At 45.7% G+C, this 19,564-nt stretch overlaps 1 protein-coding gene across 7 annotated transcripts in view; it reads right to left on the bottom strand.

Annotated features, from left to right (window-relative positions):
- The window catches only part of ATP2B3 (ATPase plasma membrane Ca2+ transporting 3), a 988,364-nt gene that overhangs the window by 38,903 nt on the left and 929,897 nt on the right, over positions 1-19,564 (bottom strand). For all 7 annotated transcript variants that reach the window (XM_085629813.1, XM_085629812.1, XM_085629811.1 and 4 more), the window contains 3 exons: positions 17,978-18,169; positions 13,728-13,941; positions 11,890-12,101 (listed from right to left, as the gene is read on the bottom strand). In XM_085629813.1, coding sequence (XP_085485939.1) covers positions 11,890-12,101; positions 13,728-13,941; positions 17,978-18,169 — 618 coding nt within the window. The remainder of the gene's footprint in view (positions 1-11,889; positions 12,102-13,727; positions 13,942-17,977; positions 18,170-19,564) is intronic.

Raw genomic sequence — 19,564 nt, forward strand, 5'->3', positions numbered from 1 at the left:
CTGCCATCCATGTTTTATACCATAATACTATGCTATTTTATCAGGCTTTTATCGAATTTTTAGATATGTTTTTTTATCAAGAGTTTCACTGGGGCTCCGGTTTTACTCAAGATTTTAAACAGTCTATTTATGACATGATCGCCGATACAGGCAAAAGTATCTGGTCTAATACATACTCAGCATCCGCCCCTATCTGTGCATATTGATTACATGTAAACTCGTGTTTGGCAGACTATATTATCAACTCCAAAGATATCTTTCTAGCACTAGCACTTTATATGAGATATACGGGTTGATGTGAAGTACATGTTACAACCACACAGGAGGTTGATACAATATGAATTACGTTCAGTCTTCATTCATCTTATTACTTCACTTCTAGTTCTGCCATAGTATGAGTTTGTTACACAATACACACTTGCACAGTATAGGCACTCAGCTTCTCGACATTGATTGATTTTCATATGATTTTAATATGGATATTTTATCAATTTGTATTTTAACTATTTTTATCGGTGTTTGAATTTAATCCTTTATAATCTAATTGTTTAGCACTTGCACTTGCACTATGTTTACATATTTATTATTTTTTTTAATGTAAACTGCGAATCTTGCACATTTGTCCGTATACAAATATTTATTTGTAAAATCTCTAATAATATGTCTAAAAATATTTTGTACTATGGTTACAATTGAGATTTCAAAAATTGGCGGCAACCGATGTCTGTTTTCACTGTTTGGTCACCGATATAAAAGCTCTGATTGGCCGCAAGCATGTCATGTGATCAAGACAGTTGTTTACTGTCGAAACGCGTAATGCTGCTACTAAGCCAAAATTGCTGACAACTCGAGCAATAAACTGCACTGAAACTCTCAACACGCTGTGGTCTGTACCTGTTTTTTCCGGATATCCGAGAACAGATGGGACGGTGATACTTTATATATACATATATATATATATATCTACTATAAAGATTTCCAAAACATTCCTATTCATTCTTGTGCTATTTGCCACCCTTACTGCTGCCACCTTCATTCATTGCTGCCACAGCCTGACGGCACTACACACATCGCAGTATTTCTGGCCCGATTTAGAGTTTGACGAGCGGTAGTCCGTCAGTCAGGGTGGTGGAGGCCATTGCGTCACCACCCTGACAGACTAATGACCCCTCCACACCAAATCTACTGGTTATCTCTGTACCCTCATACCAACTGCTGTCATTTTGGTTAATTTTTCCCCCTTTGTGTAGGGATTATTATTTACATATTTCTGTCCTCGAATTTCAGGTTTTTCCTGATGATGACAGACAGAAAGTAAACACATCAGACTGCTCGCCCTAAATAGGGCAGGTGGTGTCATACCCATACTCCAAAAGCCAGCTCGCTATCAGGCCACTGGAGAAAGCTTTCCATTGATGGAGCAAACGGGGGGCAATGGAAACGGAAAGCTGATGCTCCCGTCGACCCAGGGCTCTGGGTCTAAACGACATTGACGTTCGGCGTCGAGGGGAAGGACGTCGAGACCTCGGACGAGGTCGAGGACATCACAGACGACGTCGACACATCATCATCATCGATCTGAGTCCCGAAGGCATCGGCGCTCGCCGTCGTGGCAACACCGCCGCTCGCCATCAACATCGATGCGCAGGTCACCGTCGAGAAGGAGATCTTCGCCGTCAAGAAGCAAGTCGACGTCAAGGGAAAGGTCGACGTCATGAAGGAAGTCGACGTTGAGAAGGAAGTCGACGTCGAGGAGGAAGTCGTCTTCGGGGAGCCTGTCACACTCTGTGGTTAGCATCTCCACATCTGACAGCCCTCGGTCAAGGCGGCACCGGTGTTCTCCATCAGGGGATACTGCCTCCAGAGCACCCTCTTCAAGGCCTGCCCGGAAGAGGAGGAGAGTGATTCGTACCTCGGACTCTGAATACTCCAGGACCTATTCACCATCTAGGTCTCCGGAAACAGCCCAGCCTGTGGTCCCTCGTCTGTCGCTTCCACGACCTCAGACGGCGACGCCTCCTCCTCTTCCTCCTTCTACGCCGCCTCCTCCTCCGCCACCACCACCACTGCCTCAGCAACCTGTGCTGGTGATTCCGGCTGTGCCCAGAAGGCCGAGATATCGATCCAGGTTGGGACATCACTCTCGTAGCCGACACAGATCCTCTACCAGGTCTCGACATTGTCACCGCCGTGAGTGGTCACGTTCCAGGTACACCAGGGACACGGACTCTTCTAGTGGTGGAAGATACTCGCCGACCTTGTCAGACTCTCCTCCTGCGAGGGTGTCACCTGTCGATGACATCGTCACGTTTCAAGACGTGCTGTTGAGAGGAGCGGCTAAGCTAGGGATCGCACTGTCTGTGCCTGCCCCATCCACCTTGGTCATCTTCGAGACGCTACAACGGAAGCAACTCTCCCGTCCTCTGCTTCCTCTAGTGCCCAGTTTGGAGGAACCGGCTATGGAACTGTTCCGGATGCCTGCCTCTGTAAAGTCGGGTCCGTCACGGCTTCAAAAGAAGTACAGGCCCCCGAACTCTGACCCCGCATTCCTGTGAACAGATCCTCCTCCGGATTCGGTTATAGTGGTGGCGGCTAAGAAGCAGCACTCTACGGCTCCATCGTCCACTATACCACCGGACAAAGAAGGCCGCAGACTGGATTCGGCGGGGAGGAAGGTCTGCAGTACAGCAGCCACTTCCATGAAGGCAGCAAGCTTGACTGCCCCATTGGGCCGCTATGACCGCTCCTTATGGGAGTCTCTCCAGCAATTTCTTGAACTCCTCCCTAGGGACAAGCGTGAGGACTTTCAGGAAATTTTTAATGAGGGCATGATGGTGTCAAACCAAATCATCAGTGCGGCTGCAGACACCTCTCTCCTGGCAGCCCATGAATACTGTCACGGTATGACTTTGGGACGACACGCCTGGTTGCGGCTTACCGCCCTGAAACCGGAGGCACAGCAGCGAATTGCTAATCTGCCCTTTTCGGGTTCTACACTCTTCGGTGCCCATGCAGACGAGGAAATGGCTCGCATGAAGGCGGAAGTTGAGACACTTAAGGCTGTTGGCTTGGAGAAGCCCAATGAACAGCGTAAGACTTTCCGCCCCTACCAACAACAACAGCGCAAATGCGGGCTGGGTCGTCAGGCTGGACAGCAGCAGTTTCAGAGGCAGCCTTTTCAGAGACGTCAAAGGGGCAGAGGCAACCAACAGTCCACATCAGGGCACAAGGGCCCGGCTGGGTCAAAGCCCTGAGGGATTGCTTCCCCCTCTTCTGTTGCCCACTCCGGTGGGGGGAAGCATTCAGAACTACCTGGCAGAGTGGAGAAAAATTACTCAGGACAAGTGGGTGCTGAATATTGTTTGCAATGGATACAGTCTACGCTTGATCAGCCCTCCTCCTGCTATTCCACCAGTTCGCGCACAATACCTGCTACGCGAACTCCAAGCGGAGGCCGATACCCTGTTAAGAAAAAGGGCGATAGAGCCTGTTCCTCCATCTCAAAGAGGAAAGGGTCTATACTCAAGGTTCTTTCTTGTGCGGAAAAAGGACAGAAACGAGTTCAGGCCCATTCTGGATTTGGGGCAAGCAAACAAATGGATTCGCAGAGAAAAGTTCCGTATGCTGTCCCTGCACCAGATTTATCCTCAGCTGCATCGAGGAGACTGGCTCTGCGCCACAGATCTGCAGGACGCGTACTTCCATGTCCCAATTACCCAGAAGCATCGGAAGTTACTGCGTTTCCTGGCCGGCACCAACCACTATCAGTATACAGTACTTTTGTTCGGCCTGAAGTCTGCTCCCAGGACTTTTTCAAAGTGCATGGCGGTGGTGGCAGCACACCTAAGAAAGAACAAGCTGTTTGTTTATCCGTACCTGGACGATTGGCTGATCAAATCCAGGAGGCACAGCTACATTTCAACAGGATGGCTGCTCTGTTGAACCAATTGGGTCTGCACATCAACATATCCAAATTGGTCCCGACTCCCGTTCAGTGTCTGCAGTACTCCATCGATACTCTCAAGTCAAGCGTGTGTCCTTCGGAGGAGCGACGCTTATCGATCCTTCGGAAAGCTCAGACTCTCATGTCCATTCCATCACCGACGGTGAGGACGGTGTCCTCTCTTCTGGGGTTGATGGCCTCTTGTATCTTTCTCACTCCACATGCACGCCTTCACATGAGGCCGTTGCAGGAATGTCTGGAAGATCGTTGGAACCAGAGACGAGGGAGCTTGGAGGACAGGATCCAACTGTCTCAACACGCTCTACAATCCCTGAAGTGGTGGTGTTCACCGGAGGATCTCCTCAAAGGGAATCCATTCCACAAGGAGATACCGATTCAGACCATTGTAACAGATGCGTCTCTCCAGGGCTGGGGAGTGCATTCGGACCACCTTCAGATCCAAGGCACGTGGTCTCAGACAGAATCCACGTATCACATCAATTTTCTGCAACTCAGAGCTGATCATCTGGTGCTGAAAGCCTTCCACCCGTCCTTTCGTACCAATTCCCTGCTTGTACAGACAGACAACACAACAACGATGTATTACCTCAACAAGCAGGGAGGCTCAAGATCGCGCACTCTGGGCCAGATTCACAGAATTAACTTAAGACAAAATCCTAAACTTACTACCATTTTCGTATTCACAGAAGGCACTTACTCATTTTGGTATTCACAGAAGACACTTACTCACTTCGGTATTCACAGAAGTTAGGAGTCCTAACTTTAGGACTCCAAAATGGCTTCTGTGAATACCGAAAGGCTTAAAATTAGCATTTTTTTCAGTTTACTACTACTAAACTGAGAAAAATCCTAATTTTAAGGCTTTCGGTATTCACAGAAGGCATTTAGGAGTCCTAAAGTTAGGAGTCCTAACTTTACTACTACTAAATTGCGAAAAATCCTAATTTTAAGACTTTCGGTATTCACAGAAGGCATTTAGGAGTCCTAAAGTTAGGAGTCCTAAGTATACTACTACTAAACTGAGAAAAATCCTAATTTTAAGACTTTCGGTATTCACAGAAGGCATTTAGGAGTTCTAAAGTTAGGACTCCTAACTTCTGTGAATACCGAAATGAGTAAGTGCCTTCTGTGAATACCAAAATGAGTAAGTGCCTTCTGTGAATACCAAAATGGTAGTAAGTTTAGGATTTTGTCTTAAGTTAGTTCTGTGAATCGGGCCCACTGTCTCTGGAAGCGCAAGCGATCTGGAAATGGCTGTTGGCCAGGGGACTGACGATAACGGCAACCCATCTGCCAGGTGTGCAGAATGCTCAGGCAGATGCTCTCAGCAGGCTCGTTCAAGAAAACCACGAGTGGGTCTTAAATGACGAGGTGTTAAGAGACATCTTCACAAGGTGGGGCACTCCAGACATCGACTTGTTCGCCACTGCGGAAAACAGCAAATGCCGAGACTTCGTCTCCAGGTTTTACCAACCGGGGATGCTGGGGAATGCACTGTGGATCAACTGGTCGAACAGCTTTCTCTACGCTTTTCCACCCATTCCCCTGATCCCGACAGTGTTGAACAAACTGTCCCAGTCACGGGCCAAGATGATCCTCATTGCTCCGGAATGGCCTCGGCAGTGGTGGTTCACCGACCTACTACACCGGTCTCTCCTGCCGCATCGTCGGCTTCCGTGTCGGCCGGACCTTCTCACGAAGTTCGGAGGGCAGATGGTGCATCCCAACCTCTCGTCGTTGAGTTTGGCAGCATGGCTCCTGAACTAGTGCAGTATGGACATTTAAATCTTCCAGAGAGCTGCATGGCGATACTGAAAGAGGCAAAGAGACCATCTACAAGGACTTCCTACGCATACAAATGGAGGGGAGATTCTGCATTTGGTGCGCCTCTAAAGATGCTGACCCTACATCCTGCAAGGAGGATGTCATCTTTCCGTACGTGCTGCATTTGGCGCAATCTGGCCTTAATTTTCATTCTATTAAGGTTCACCTCACAGCTTTATCTGCGTATAGGAAATGCCCTTCACATACTTCCTTTTTCCAAATCCCTGTCATCAAAGATTTTCTGGAAGGTTTGAGGAAGGTGTTTCCTCCCATTGAGCGTCCTTCGCCTCCATGGGAGCTTAATGTGGTACTGTCTAGATTGATGAAGGAGCCTTTTGAGCCTATTCATAAGGCTTCTTTACAGCATCAATCCTTATAGGCAGCTTTCCTTGTAGCTATAACATCGGCTCGCAGGGTGAGTGAGATCCAGGCCCTGCGTTGCCAAGAGCCCTATACTGTATTTCATGCTTCTAAGGTTGTCATGAGGACTCACCCGAAGTTTCTCCCTACGGTTATAGCTGATGTCCATGTCAATCAAACGATCACCTTACCAACGTTTTTTCCGCATCCTTCCTCTCGGGGGAGAGGTCCCTTCATTCACTTGATGTGAGACGGGTATTAAAATTCTACTTAGATAAGACCAAGGAGATTCGTAGATCGGATCAGTTATTTGTTAATTATGGATCGGTCAGGACTGGTCTTGCCACCTCCAAACAGTCCATTTCTAGGTGGATTGTGTCCTGTATCCAATTGTGTTACCAGAAACCTAACAAGACTCTAGGGGGTAAGCCTAAGGCTCACTCTACCAGGGGCAAAGCGGCTACGATGGCTTTGCTGCGTAATGTTCCCATTCCAGACATCTGTAGGGCTCCCACTTGGAAGTCCATCCATACCTTTGCTAAGCATTACTGCTTGGACTCTGATGCCAGGGCAGATGCGCAGGTTGGGCATTCTTCGCTGAGGAATTTATTTGCTCAGTAGTGATTCTATATGTTTCTTCCACCGCTGGGTTTGGATTGTTTGGGATGGGCTTGCCATTCTATTCACAGATTATGACTATACACAGAGATCCCCTACTACAGAAGGAGTAGTTTATTACCTGTAACTCCAGTTCTGTAGTAGGGGTATCTCTGTTATAGTCATAAGCAACCCGCCCTCCTCCCCGGTGGATGAAACGTCGACATCATGGATGCTACAGGCCTGGCTTTATACACCTTCATAAAGAACTGAAAGTAACTTGCCTTTGGCTGTGCATCATGGGATACCAAGGGTCTCTAGAGGGTTCCTTAAAGGCACGGTATCCCTTTTCCAGACACATAATGGCAGCCTATGGGGCTTGTCTGTCCAACCCTTCCTCTCTATCATGACAAAGGAGTTTTGTGAAGGGTAGTTTCTCTTGGGGTGAAACTTAACTAAATGTGTAAATTTAATTATTATTTGGCTATCTTTTTTGTCACTTCAGGATGAAGTGCTGGCCAGTGTAGCCTTGTTAATGTCAGGCTGCATTATTTGTCTTTGATTTTCTCTTAAGTGTCAATGCAGGACTGCAGAAGAGGACACCTTAAGAGACTATTTTGTTTGCTCCGGGGTCCACGCACATGGGCGGGAGTATTCACAGATTATGACTATGACAGAGATACCCCTACTACAGAACTGGAGTTACAGGTAAGAAACTAATCCTAAATGATTATAAGCACTAACAGAGTAAAAGGATGGTAGATTTCTACCATAGTGCTAAAACGATAAATACAGGCAAGTATGAAAATCCATGACAGTAATAAAAGCGTACTCCTACGATGCGACCCTAACTAGATGTACCTAACTGTACCTAGCATGTATGTAGGTGTGGAAGCCAAGAATCCCTCTAGGATAAAGTCAACACCATTACCTGAAGTGAGAGACTGTGGGACCCCATTCTGGTCTTGAGGTGGACACCCCACAAGGGATGTCAGACCACTGTGAGCTGGATTGTCTGCGTGCAGGAACCTCAGCGTCTCACGTCAGTGTGTCAGCATGGAAGTCATTTTCTCCTCTCTCTACCTTTTCTCCTCTCTCTACCTTAGCAAGAGATGGTATATAACTACTCAAAGTGATACCCCCTGGGGATATACCTCGCTGTGTCATGTTGAACTAGGGTGACGGAAGGAATGACCCTTGTACACAGTTTTTATGCAGGAGATGTTCGGCCGGCTGTCCAGGTCCTCTAGTCATTACCTCAAGTAGGTAAAAGGTCAGACCTAAGAACCGTTATGTAATGCAATATGAGGGCAATGTAGGGTAAATGTGCATTAGGACCTGAGCCAATATTGGGGTACCTATATGGAACATAACAGGGGGCTCCCATGTTTGCCAAATCCTGAGTCCGCCTCCGCTATTGAAATTCCGTGGGGCATGGGAGGGACTATTCACAGATTATGACTATACACAGAGATCCCCTACTACAGAATCTCTGTTACCGTCTAATGGTTGTTTCAGCACATCTATTTTACACTAGCATGATGCTGGTTCAATAAATACTTATTGAGAAACGACCCCACCATTAATTCTTTGTATCGCTCTCCGAGACAAAGTGAGCACGAATTACCGTGCGACTAGTAGCACAGTCTCCACGATTCTGAGGGATCAGGGTTGTCATGTTCTATAGTTGCCAAGAAATATTCTCACCTTGGTAAGACGGGTTTCTAGTAGCACTGCTAGCGATACTAGGTATGCCCTCTCTTCTATTAGACCTAGTACGATCTCTACATTCAGACACTTGGTGTCGAGTGTTACAGGGTGGAGAAAGGGGCCTCTCGCGGGCTATTCCGTCCACTAATGGTTTAAAACAAGGTTGTCTTCTGGCTCCTCTGCTGTTCTCCCTGTATATTGCTGATCTTCCAACTTCGCTTGCATCTGGTGATGGCATAGCCCCGGTAGTGGGGGGTTATCCTATAGCCTGCCTTTTATATGCTGACGATATTTTAATCCTAGATCTAACTCCTAAAGGTCTAGCTAATCGTCTGCAGGCTCTACATGATTTTGCTGAGTCCCACTTCTTGAGGATGAATGGCTCAAAAAGTAAAATTATGTGCATTACAGGGAGGAAAAAATCTAAATCTGAGAATTATGGCTGGTTAGTAGGTGGGCAGAAATTGGAAGTGGTTAAATCATATACCTTTTTAGGAAGAATTGTTTCTGCAAACCTGAGCGAGAGGCAGCACATTGATAACAACTCTCGTAAAGCCCTGTCTCAAGGCAAAAGCTTGAGTGCTCTTTATTCAGCCACAGGGAGAAGACACTTTGCTTTTTTACTAGAGGTTTATAAGGCAAAAATCCCTTCAACACTCCTATATGGAATAGAATTGGTCGATTTAAAACACTGGGGCTTCCTTCAAATGATTGAAGGAAAATTATTAAGGTCTTTAACCACTCTGAATTCTGCTTGCTCCACAGCTGCTCTTAGACTGGAATTTGGTCTGCGTAGCAGTTGGGTACAGGGCCTGTCTGCATTAGTACGTTGGGTCGCCAGCCTCGCCAGAGGAGAAATGGGGACTCTGAGATCCCTTCTCAAGAGAGAATTATTGGGAAGTTTTCAAGAGCACTCTCAAATTGTTAAGAATTTCAGAAAGGCTGTGGCACTTCTTGAATTAGATGAGAGTTCTATTTTTACTATTTCTCCTTCCCAACTAAAATCTCTTTTGAAACAGGCTTCCTGGACTCTTTGCTTCATGCGGGATAAAGAATCCATTACAGCTAAGAAGCGAAGCGTCCTTCTGTTTAACACATATTCAAGGAAGCTTGCTCAACCTTATGTATTTTGGAATTTATCACATGGCATTCGGAGATTTTGGTTTCTTTTGAGGCAAGATCTATTGCCGCTTAATTCTCTCTTGGCTAAATGGTATGGGTCTTCCCCCCTATGTAATTTTTGTAATATGTCTGCACAGGATTGTACCCATGTATTGTTTATTTGTCCTGCATTGCGTTCACTTCGTTTAAAGTGGCTAAGATCAATTTGTTTACAATTGGGAATTCTTGATGCGAATTCTTTTTTAAAGGCTTTATATACTCCTCCCAATGAAATGTTTTGCTTCAATATTTTTAACTTTTTTAAAGGTTTTTTAGATATTTATTGATGAAATACGGAGGACTGTGTCGTAGTATGTCCTTTTTATGGAGAGTGTTGTAACTGTTTACCTTTTTCTTTCTATGATGGAATATGTACATGTATTTTGTGTATTTTGTTTGTGTGGCCCTCTTCGGAGTGCCAAAACATAATAAATAAATAAATAAAAAAAATAGTAGCACTGTGGGCTAGCTGGTATACAAGCTGACATACTCGGACACCAAGCCCGCAGTGTATGTTGTCTGAATGCGCAGATCCCATATAGGTTTATAGGAACTACAGGACTCCCCCAGATTTGTTATGGTGTACCCTGACCGCCAAACGCTATATACGGCCCTCAGTCACATAAATATTGGTAGTAGTCCTAAAAACTGAAGGGAGGCTCTCAAACCTCAGATACGTTGTTAGAAGATACAAAGTTAATATCTTATACGTAACATAGCAACCCTCTAAAAGAGGTTGTTATCCCTTATCACCTTCCCCCTCCTCGCCTCCACAAATTTCCTAAATCCACCTTTCCTAATCCCAAAGTCCACTGTAGCATCCTCCAGAGTCCCACATGCCACACTTCATGCCACCACTACTCCTCCAGTCCTTGGGGCATTCGATACTCAGGCTCACCACCACTCCTCCAGTCTTTGAGACACTCTGCATGCAGGCTCACCACCACTCCTCCAGTCTTTAAGACATTCTACTCTCAGGCTCACCACCACTCCTCCATTCCTTGAGACATTCTACATTCAGGCTCACCACCACTCCTCCAGTCCTTGGGGCATTCTACACTCAGGCTCACCACCACTCCTCGAGTCCTTGAGACATTCTACATTCAGGCTCACCACCACTCCTCCAGTCCTTGAGACATTCTACACTCAGGCTCAATACCACTCCTCCAGTCATTGAGACCTTCTACACTCAGGCTCACCACCACTCCTCCAGTCCTTGAGACATTCTACATTCAGGCTCACCACTACTCCTCCAGTCCTTGAGACATTCTACACTCAGGCTCACCACCACTAATCCAGTCCTTGGGACATTCTACACTCAGGCTCACCACCACTCCTCCAGTCTTTGAGACATTCTACATTCAGGCTCACCACCACTCCTCCAGTCATTGAGACCTTCTACATTCAGGCTCACCAGCACTCCTCCAGCCCTTGGAGCATCCCACACGCAGGCTCACCACCACTCCTCCAGTCATCGGGACACTCTACATTCAAGCTCACCACCACTCCTCCAGTCCTTGGGGCATTCAATGCTCAGGCTCACCACCACTCCTTCAGTCTTTGAGACATTCTACATTCAGGCTCACCACCACTCCTCCAGCCCTTGGAGCATCCTACACTCAGGCTCACCACCACTCCTCCAGTCATTGGGACACTCTACATTCAAGCTCACCACCACTCATCCAGTCCTTGGGACATTCTAAACCCGGGCTCACCACCACTCCTCTGGTCCTTAGGAAATTCTACACTTAGGCTCACCACAACTCCACCAGTCCTTGGGACCTTCTACTTTCAGGCTCACCACCAGTCCTCCAGTCCATGGGACATTATACACTCAGGCTCACCACCACTGCTCCAGTCCTTGGGGCGTTCTACACTCAGGCTCACCACCACTCCTACAGTCCTTGGGGCATTCTACACTCAGGCTCATCACCACTCCTTCAGTCCTTGGGACATGCCACATTCAGGCTCACCACCACTCCTCCAATCCTTGGCACCTTCTACACTCAGGCTCGCCACCACTCCTCCAGTCATTGGGACCTTCTACATTCAGGCTCACCACTACTCCTCCAGTCATTGAAACATTCTGCATTCAGGCTCACCTCTGCTCCCCCAGTCTTTGAGACATTCTACGTTCAGGCTCACCACCACTTCTCCAGTCCTTAGGACATTCTACACTCGAGTTCACCACCACTCCTCTAGTCATTTGGACCTTCTCCACCCAGGCCCACCACCACTCCTCCTGTCCTTGGGCATTCTACATGCAGGCTCACCTGAACGCCAAAAGTGCCCAGCACGATGGAGCAGAAGATGGGGTTGCTGAAAATGCCGTCAAAGACATTTCTCTCGCCGTGGATCTTGCGGGCATTAATCTCGTTGAAGAGCTGCATCAGGACGAAGGTGTTGAAGATGATGGTGTAGTGCTCTGATGGGGGAGAGTGGAGGGGAGCGTTCCGGCCGCAGTCGATGTCAAACACCAGTTCACCTGGAAATGCAGAGATGGGGAGGAAAAGGGTATGGAAGACATCTCTGAGGAGAAAAGCGAAGCTCAGGAGTGCTTTTAATCTACAGACCCTATTATGGTCCAGCAAGGGAAACAGGGCTGCTGGTCAGTAGTAAAGTATGTTTTTTTGTGCAGACCATCCCCGTTCAGTTGCCATACTATTCCATAGGTTGTTAAGAATCCATCATCGGATGACATACCAGGGTTCTGCTGAGTCCATAGCTTTCAAGATCTGGAAAGTCTCAAGGATAGCCCTGCTATCTAAGGCCTGAGTCTGTTAGGTTGGTGTAAGCAGAGATGGCTTTGATGTATGAGGAATTACTGAAATCTGTGTAACCTGAGGAATAGCTCAGCTGTCTGGGTCATTTGTTTAACTTGAAAGATACCTTTGTTGTCTGAGATCTTGCTGAGAGCTGTTTAACGTGGGTGATAGATCTGTTTTTTGAGGATTTAGCCAAGTAAGAACTTTGTAACTTGGGGGATAGTTATGCTGCCTCAGACTGTCACATGTTTGTAACCTTAGTGGTGGCTCTCTTGTCTGTTGCTGTGCCTGAGTCGATAAAATGTGCTTAACAACTCTAAGGCTACTTTATTTGGTATAGGCTGGTCACCTCAGACCTCATTGCATAAGGTCTCTGTGAAGAGAGGGGCTGCTGTTTGTCTGAGACTTTGGTCTGTATGTTCAATATAAACTGAGAGATACCTTTGCTACCTAAGCAGAGGGGAGAGGAGTTGGCCTAACGACTAGGGTGGTCAACCTCGAATCTGGGGAACTGGGTTTGAGTCTCAGCAAAGATGCAATGATGCTGAACATCCTGTGATTCTTGGTAAATCACTTAATCTCCCCGTGCCTAACAAAAATGAATGTGTCCTCCTGTAACGTAACTGGTGCTATGTAAAGCGCTCTGATACCCGATTCAGGTCAAGTTTGCGCTATATAAAACTCTGTAACATTTTTTTAATTAAAATAGCAAAGTTTGCTGTCTGTGCAGAATGAGCTCTGCATCTCGGATCCTTTAAGAGGTGTGTAATTTACGTAACATCTCTGTTGTCTGGGAAGGTTCGATGCAAGTCACCTGAGGGTTGTTTCTACTTTGTACATTGACTGAGAGCTGAGTAAGTTGAAATATGGCTCTAGTGTTTGTCATTACTCAGAGCCTTGTACTCTGAGGTGCAGCTGTCCTATTTGGGATTGTACAATATGTGTAACATGAGTGCGAGCTCTGCTGTCCGAGCTCACAGTCTCAAGGTGTAACAAGGGATGCAGTTAAATACGTATCACATTATGATAAATACATGCATCAGTGAAAATAGTATGGGCCGGATTTACATCTTGGCCGATGGGTTACTCTGTCACAACGGAGACAGATACCCCATCTGCCGAAATATAAATCCCATAGGATATAATGGGATTTATATTTCGACAGATGGGATATCCGTCTCCGTTGTGACAGAGTCACCCATCCATCAAGTTCTAAATCAGGCTCTATGTATTTAAGATGTAACCAAGTTGCTATTTAGTGCAGGGTGGACCCAATGAGGCATGGTTGCCCTACCTCCGGCGAGACCCCACAGTTCCTAGTAGAGTGGCACTTGTTGCCCACATACCTACGAAGAGCAACGAGAAGATGATGACAAGCTGGTACACCGCATGGCCGAGGATATTCTTCATCATTGTACGGGATATGAGGGGCTTGTTCCGGCCGTAGGGTTTGCGCAGCAGTAAAGACTCCGTCGGCGGCTCAGTGGCAAGAGCCAGGGATGCGAAGGTGTCCATGATGAGGTTAACCCACAGCATCTGGACAGCTTTTAGGGGGGAGTCCTGAGGGTGGAGATCAGAGAAGAAGGTGAGGTGCACAATAATACATGAGACTCGTCCTCTGATGATACCATTCAAAACTGGACCACAAGCTCTTCCGGAGCCAGGGTGAGTGCAGAACATCTACACTCAGCCTGAGCTCACTTAAGAGCAGCACTAATGTATTTCTGCCGTGGTACACAGGTGCTGCTACATGACATGGCTTCCCTCGGGCCGGTGGAACCCCACATTAATAGTGATCAATGCATGTTTACTAAAACAATAATCAATACAAAAAATTTATAGAACGGGGGGTTGGATTTAGGGTAAACTGGAAACCTTTGAATGTCAGTAATGATGACCAAAGTGTTTCTGGATATCGGCATACATACGAGAAGGTGTAGGATGAAGTATCTTTGACGTCCTGCACTACCTTAAGATGCATTGCAGCAGACAAGCTTGAAGTGAGTGCTGTAGACCACAACTACCCAAGCTTCAGTGCACTGGAGCAGCAAAAAGATCTGTGCATTAGAGATTATCAAATGCGGCAGGCTATTGTGTTAGAAAGTATTTCAAACTTAAGAGTGGATTAAGATGCAATCGACTCCTTCGGACTGGGTCATATTGCTCAAGACAAGGCGAGCATTGTGTACTCTGTAGTAGAGTATTGTGCAGTGAACCTAACCAAGAGGTTCTTCAGAATGTATTATATTACTGTTGAGTGAGCTAGCACTGCGTACTTTGAAGTAGAGTGTAGTGCAGTGGACTAGTCGAGGATTGTCTTCTGTAGAATTGATTATTATACAGTGGAGTAAGTTAGCACTGAGTACTTTGAAGTAGAGTATAGTACAGTCGACTAACCCTGGGCTTTCTTCTGTAGATTGGATTATAATACAGAGGAGAAGGCCAGCACTCTCTACTTGTAGTACAATGAACTAGCCCAACACTTTCTTCTTTAGAATAGAACATATTGCAGTGGAGAACTCCAGCAGTGTGTACTTTGAATCAAAGTGCAGTGGACTAGATCAGGATTTTCTTTTCTTCAACATATTGTACTACAGTGGAGAAGGCAAGCACAGTGCAGTTTGAGGTACAGTATAGTGTAGTGGACTGGTCCAGGACTTTCCTCTTTAGATGATATTAAAAATTGCAGTAGAGAATGTCGGCACTGTGTACTTGAAAGTAGAGTGTAGTGCAGTGGACTAGTCCAAGATTTTCCTTTTTAGATTTAGATTATTTTACAGTGGAGGAGGCTAGCATTGCATAGTTTAGAATAAGTAGATTTTGGTGCAAAGAATTAGTGTTGCATTAAAATGCTTGGAGTAGATTGCATTTCCTTTTCAGACCTGACAACAGTGCAACGGGCGAGGCGGGCACGGACTTAAGTGTAAAGTGGACTACCCTGTAGTACAATACTGAAGACCACACTAGTGTTGCCTTGAAATCTTTCTCAGCAAATAGAAAGAGGATTTGCCGTAAACCCGCCTCCTCGGGATAACTCTCGGTTTCAGGGCTAACTCTACTCTCTCCAAGGAGTCTAAAATAAAAGCCAAACCCATGCCGCTTTTTCAACTCCAGATCTTTAGACCTTTTTCCAATGTTTGAAAGAGGAAGGCCAAGCCTCCACAGTGAAGCTTGGCTTCAGGCAAGCTTTAGTGGCCTGGGCTGGGCTCTTGGGTCCTTGAAGCTCCCTGCTCTGTGGAGTAGGTTTCTAGTGAGCTACTGACCCTACACTTGGTTTCATGGTATACTGCGGGGTCTAGTTTAACACCACACTGTCCTGATTTCTTCAAAGCAAACCAGCCCCTTTTAAATCCTCTGTCCAGACTTTTCTCTCTTGTTTCTGGCTGTGGATTTATTTCTTATCAACAGAAGATGACTGGATGACTATTCCATATTTGGGACAAAAATCTGCAATAGTTTTTATTCCCCTGTAAAGCCTGGACTTGTTAAGTCTTCTTTGACCATCATTAGCAAACTTAAATTACATCTACTCATGATATGTGCTGTGCAAATTCTTTTTAGCGTGGAAAAGCCAGACTTATTTACCTTGGCAAAGGTGGAGAGAAAAAGCAGGAAAAAAAGATTTATTTCTGTGCAGAACGTAACCAGCAGTGAGGTGGTTCAGTGTACTTTTCAGATGTAAAATAGTTTCTCGTGTATTTCAATAAAAAGTTCTTCATGGAGAGCAGAATGTCATGCAGCCAAGAGCATTTAGGTGAGAGAGCTTTGGTCTCCTTAGTGTAACCAAAGTCCACTCAGTGTATATTTTAAAGACTTGGTAAAAAAGGTTTCAAAACCCTGTGTCTTATAAGGTCTAGAGGAGTGTTGGCAACAGGATGAGCAAGCATTTGCAATGCAATAGGTCTCGCCGTTGGGACCTTGTACGTTTTTAGCTACAAAGCACATAATACAGAGTAAAGCGATTCTGGTATTTTACTGGCCTCCGCTGGTCATTTGCTCTCAAGACAGTTAAAAAGAGGCAGTTGCTAGAAAAATTTAAAAAAAGAAAGTCCCTAAGCAGAAAGCGATTCTGGCAGTTTACTGACCTCTGTTGGTCGTTTTCTATCAAGGCAGTTAAATAGAGGCGGTTGCTAGAAAAAAAACATAGTCCCCAAGTGGAAGCGGACAAGTACTGGGGCAATACTCCAAAGCCCTCACAAAGTACCGACAACAGATCTTCCAGACAGTGCAAGTGCGGTCTAGGCTCGACCTAAAAAAGCGCTACGGGAGTGAGGTTAAATGGGCTCATTAAAGTTCTGTGATAAGCACTGTGGAGATATTGGAAGGTGAGAGAGGACATTGTCATGGTGCCGAGAACCCTTTGTAAATAAAAATGAAGATTTTATCTATTTATTGATTCAAGTATTTCTACATGGCGGATATTGTTCAGGCGCCGAGAAGCGGGCAACCTTTTACTAAGGACAGGTGCATTATAAGGCGAAACGTAAATGTTTAGTTGGTTTTAAGTATTTATTTTAATTTCTTCATTTTTAATACTGCATCTTTTTTAACACATGTCTTTACATTTATGGGCTAACACTGCCACCTAGCGGACTGACACAATCACCACATCAACAGTTATCAAAATGGAGTTTAAAAAAAAATAATAATGATTTTGCTACAGGTCCCCCCAGCACACCTGTTTTTTCACCCTCGAAGATGTGGGCATATTTTGAATGAGTACTGGACTTTATACTCATTCAAAAACTGTATGGCGTTGCCCCCAAAAATGCTCATTGAGTAAAACTCAAATTCAGAATGCTGTGAGGACATTAATGGAGGGGAAGGATCTATTTGTGTAGGTCTGGTCGATTTTTATGGGGCCTTAATTCATAATTGCACTTTGAGTTTAAAAAAATGTTTCGTGTAGGTTTAAAAAAAGTGCGTCTTTTGTTAATATTTTTTATGGGCACACATCTTCTGAGTGGGTGTTTGCTATTTATGACTTGATTGCATTGTATAGCTTTACTTCAATTTTTTTTGTGACAAGATTGCTGCAAAGACATCTTACGGACAGATTTTTTTTAGTTTGTGGTGTCTGTTAACATTTGCAACCCATCACTTGTTTATTTTAGTTCCAATGGAAATTTATAATGTATTATATGTATTTGATATGGGACAGTGACACCCTATATGTATGTACACAAAATTGTCTCACCGTGTTTTTAAAGGCACACTCACTTCATTTGGTTGTAAAAGCACTGTGATCTCCTGTGTTATTTACCATGGCTTGTATTTAAATGCATCTTTGTCGTTTTATATTCCATACATCGAAGCCTGTCCCCTGAGTGCGGTGACTGATCACGTGTTAAAAGAACTCTTTGTAGCACACAACTTGATAGTGGGATGCAGAAGTCATAAGCGGGACCTGAAGAGGTCCCCATAGCAGTTCCACTCTTTACACTCACTTGAGTGGTGGGTCAGGTGAATCACTGTATCTGTACCAATCTCTGAGAATACACTCAGCTGAAATTATGCCCATATTAGTTGATACGGGGACAGTAAATGAACATGAGGAGGGTCAAGGGAGCTCCCATACTCGTGAGTCTGCACTCACCTGAGTGATGCATGCCCCGGTGAAAGCCACAATGACAGCCACCACATTGACAGTCAGCTGGAACTGCAGGAACTTGGAGATGCTGTCGTACACATTGCGGCCCCACATCACAGCCTTGACAATGCTGGAGAAGTTGTCATCAGTCAGGATGATGTCGGATGCCTCCTTGGCCACATCTGTCCCTGCTAAGCCCTAGAAGAAGAAACCAAAAGTGACAACTTAGAAAAGCTGTTTCAAAGTGGTGCAGAGCTAAGTCACAGAGCAATAGTGTTGCACAAGCAAGCAGATTAGTGCATCACTGACATTTTTTGGTGCTTCTAAGTAAACCCAGAGTGTCTTTGAAACATATAATGTGAGCATCTTTCATAAGCCCTACCAGCCACTCACTACATTAGCAGCATTTCTGGAAGTCTCTTGGGTCTCTATAAGCTAGTTCCCTTCTGTATGTGAGTGTTAACAAGCAGACTGCATTAACACAATTACATCCTGACATGTGAACTGCGTCAGTTTTCACATACCTTTTATTACAGAGAACGTGCTATTGGGGTAGGGTGCGTAAAACTACCTCAGTTAGGACGGGTGGCATCATTCAACAGGCACAACTGGTAACTGGCCATGTTTTTGTTAGTGACCCTGGTTTACATCTTACTTCTTCTCCTGAATGTTTTCTCTCCATTCCTTACAGGGGCAGGCCTAACTCCCTTGGTTCCTGCTAGAGCTACCACCTGGAAAGGGTCATACTTTGGCCAGTGTGACTAGATGGCGTCTGAATCTGTGTCTGAAATATGTAAGTATGACAAGGCTGCTAGACCGCTTTCCTTGCACATATTTTCCTATCTGTACAAATACCACAAAAGTACAGCAAGGATTCAATTTTTCTTTCACTTCCCCCAATTTCCTCCCCAGATTCAGAAATTACTTTGTTCTCAGAGCTGAGCTGAGACTGCTGCGGCTGCTTCCTGAGATGAGACACTGATCCACACTGATGCCGGTGTGATGTAGCGACAAGGCGCTGAACGGCCCCTTAAGAAGTGTCATGTCAGCCTGTTATTTTAACCTGCATGGTGCGTGGTGCCGGTGTGACCACGCACATGAACTGCAGCATCAGGGCGGCAGGTCCCAGACCTCGCACCAGATGCCTAAGATTTGCCCTACACCCTCCTGCTTCCCTCTCAGAAGACCCCACGATATGTCCGATTCCCCAAAGAGCAACTCTCAATGAGTCTGGACCCAGCGTATGGAGCACACACTTTGTCTTGTGGATGGTGTGTGCAAGGATTGACGTTAATATGTAATTAAGACAGATGCCAGAGCACTAACGTGTGGTGAACCTGATGCCAGAGCACTAACGTGTGGTGAACCTGATGCCAGAGCACTAACGTGTGGTGAACCTGATGCCAGAGCACTAACGTGTGGTGAACCTGATGCCAGAGCACTAACGTGTGGTGAACCTGATGCCAGAGAATTGGGTGATAAAACCTGATTCCAGAGCACTAATGTGTGGTGAACATGCTATCAGAGCACCACTGTGTGATGAACATGATGCCAGTGCCCTGATGTGGGGTGAACATGCTTTCAGATCACTGT

Source organism: Triturus cristatus, chromosome 10 (assembly GCF_964204655.1).
Source record: "Triturus cristatus chromosome 10, aTriCri1.1, whole genome shotgun sequence".
Lineage (NCBI taxonomy): Eukaryota > Metazoa > Chordata > Amphibia > Caudata > Salamandridae > Triturus > Triturus cristatus.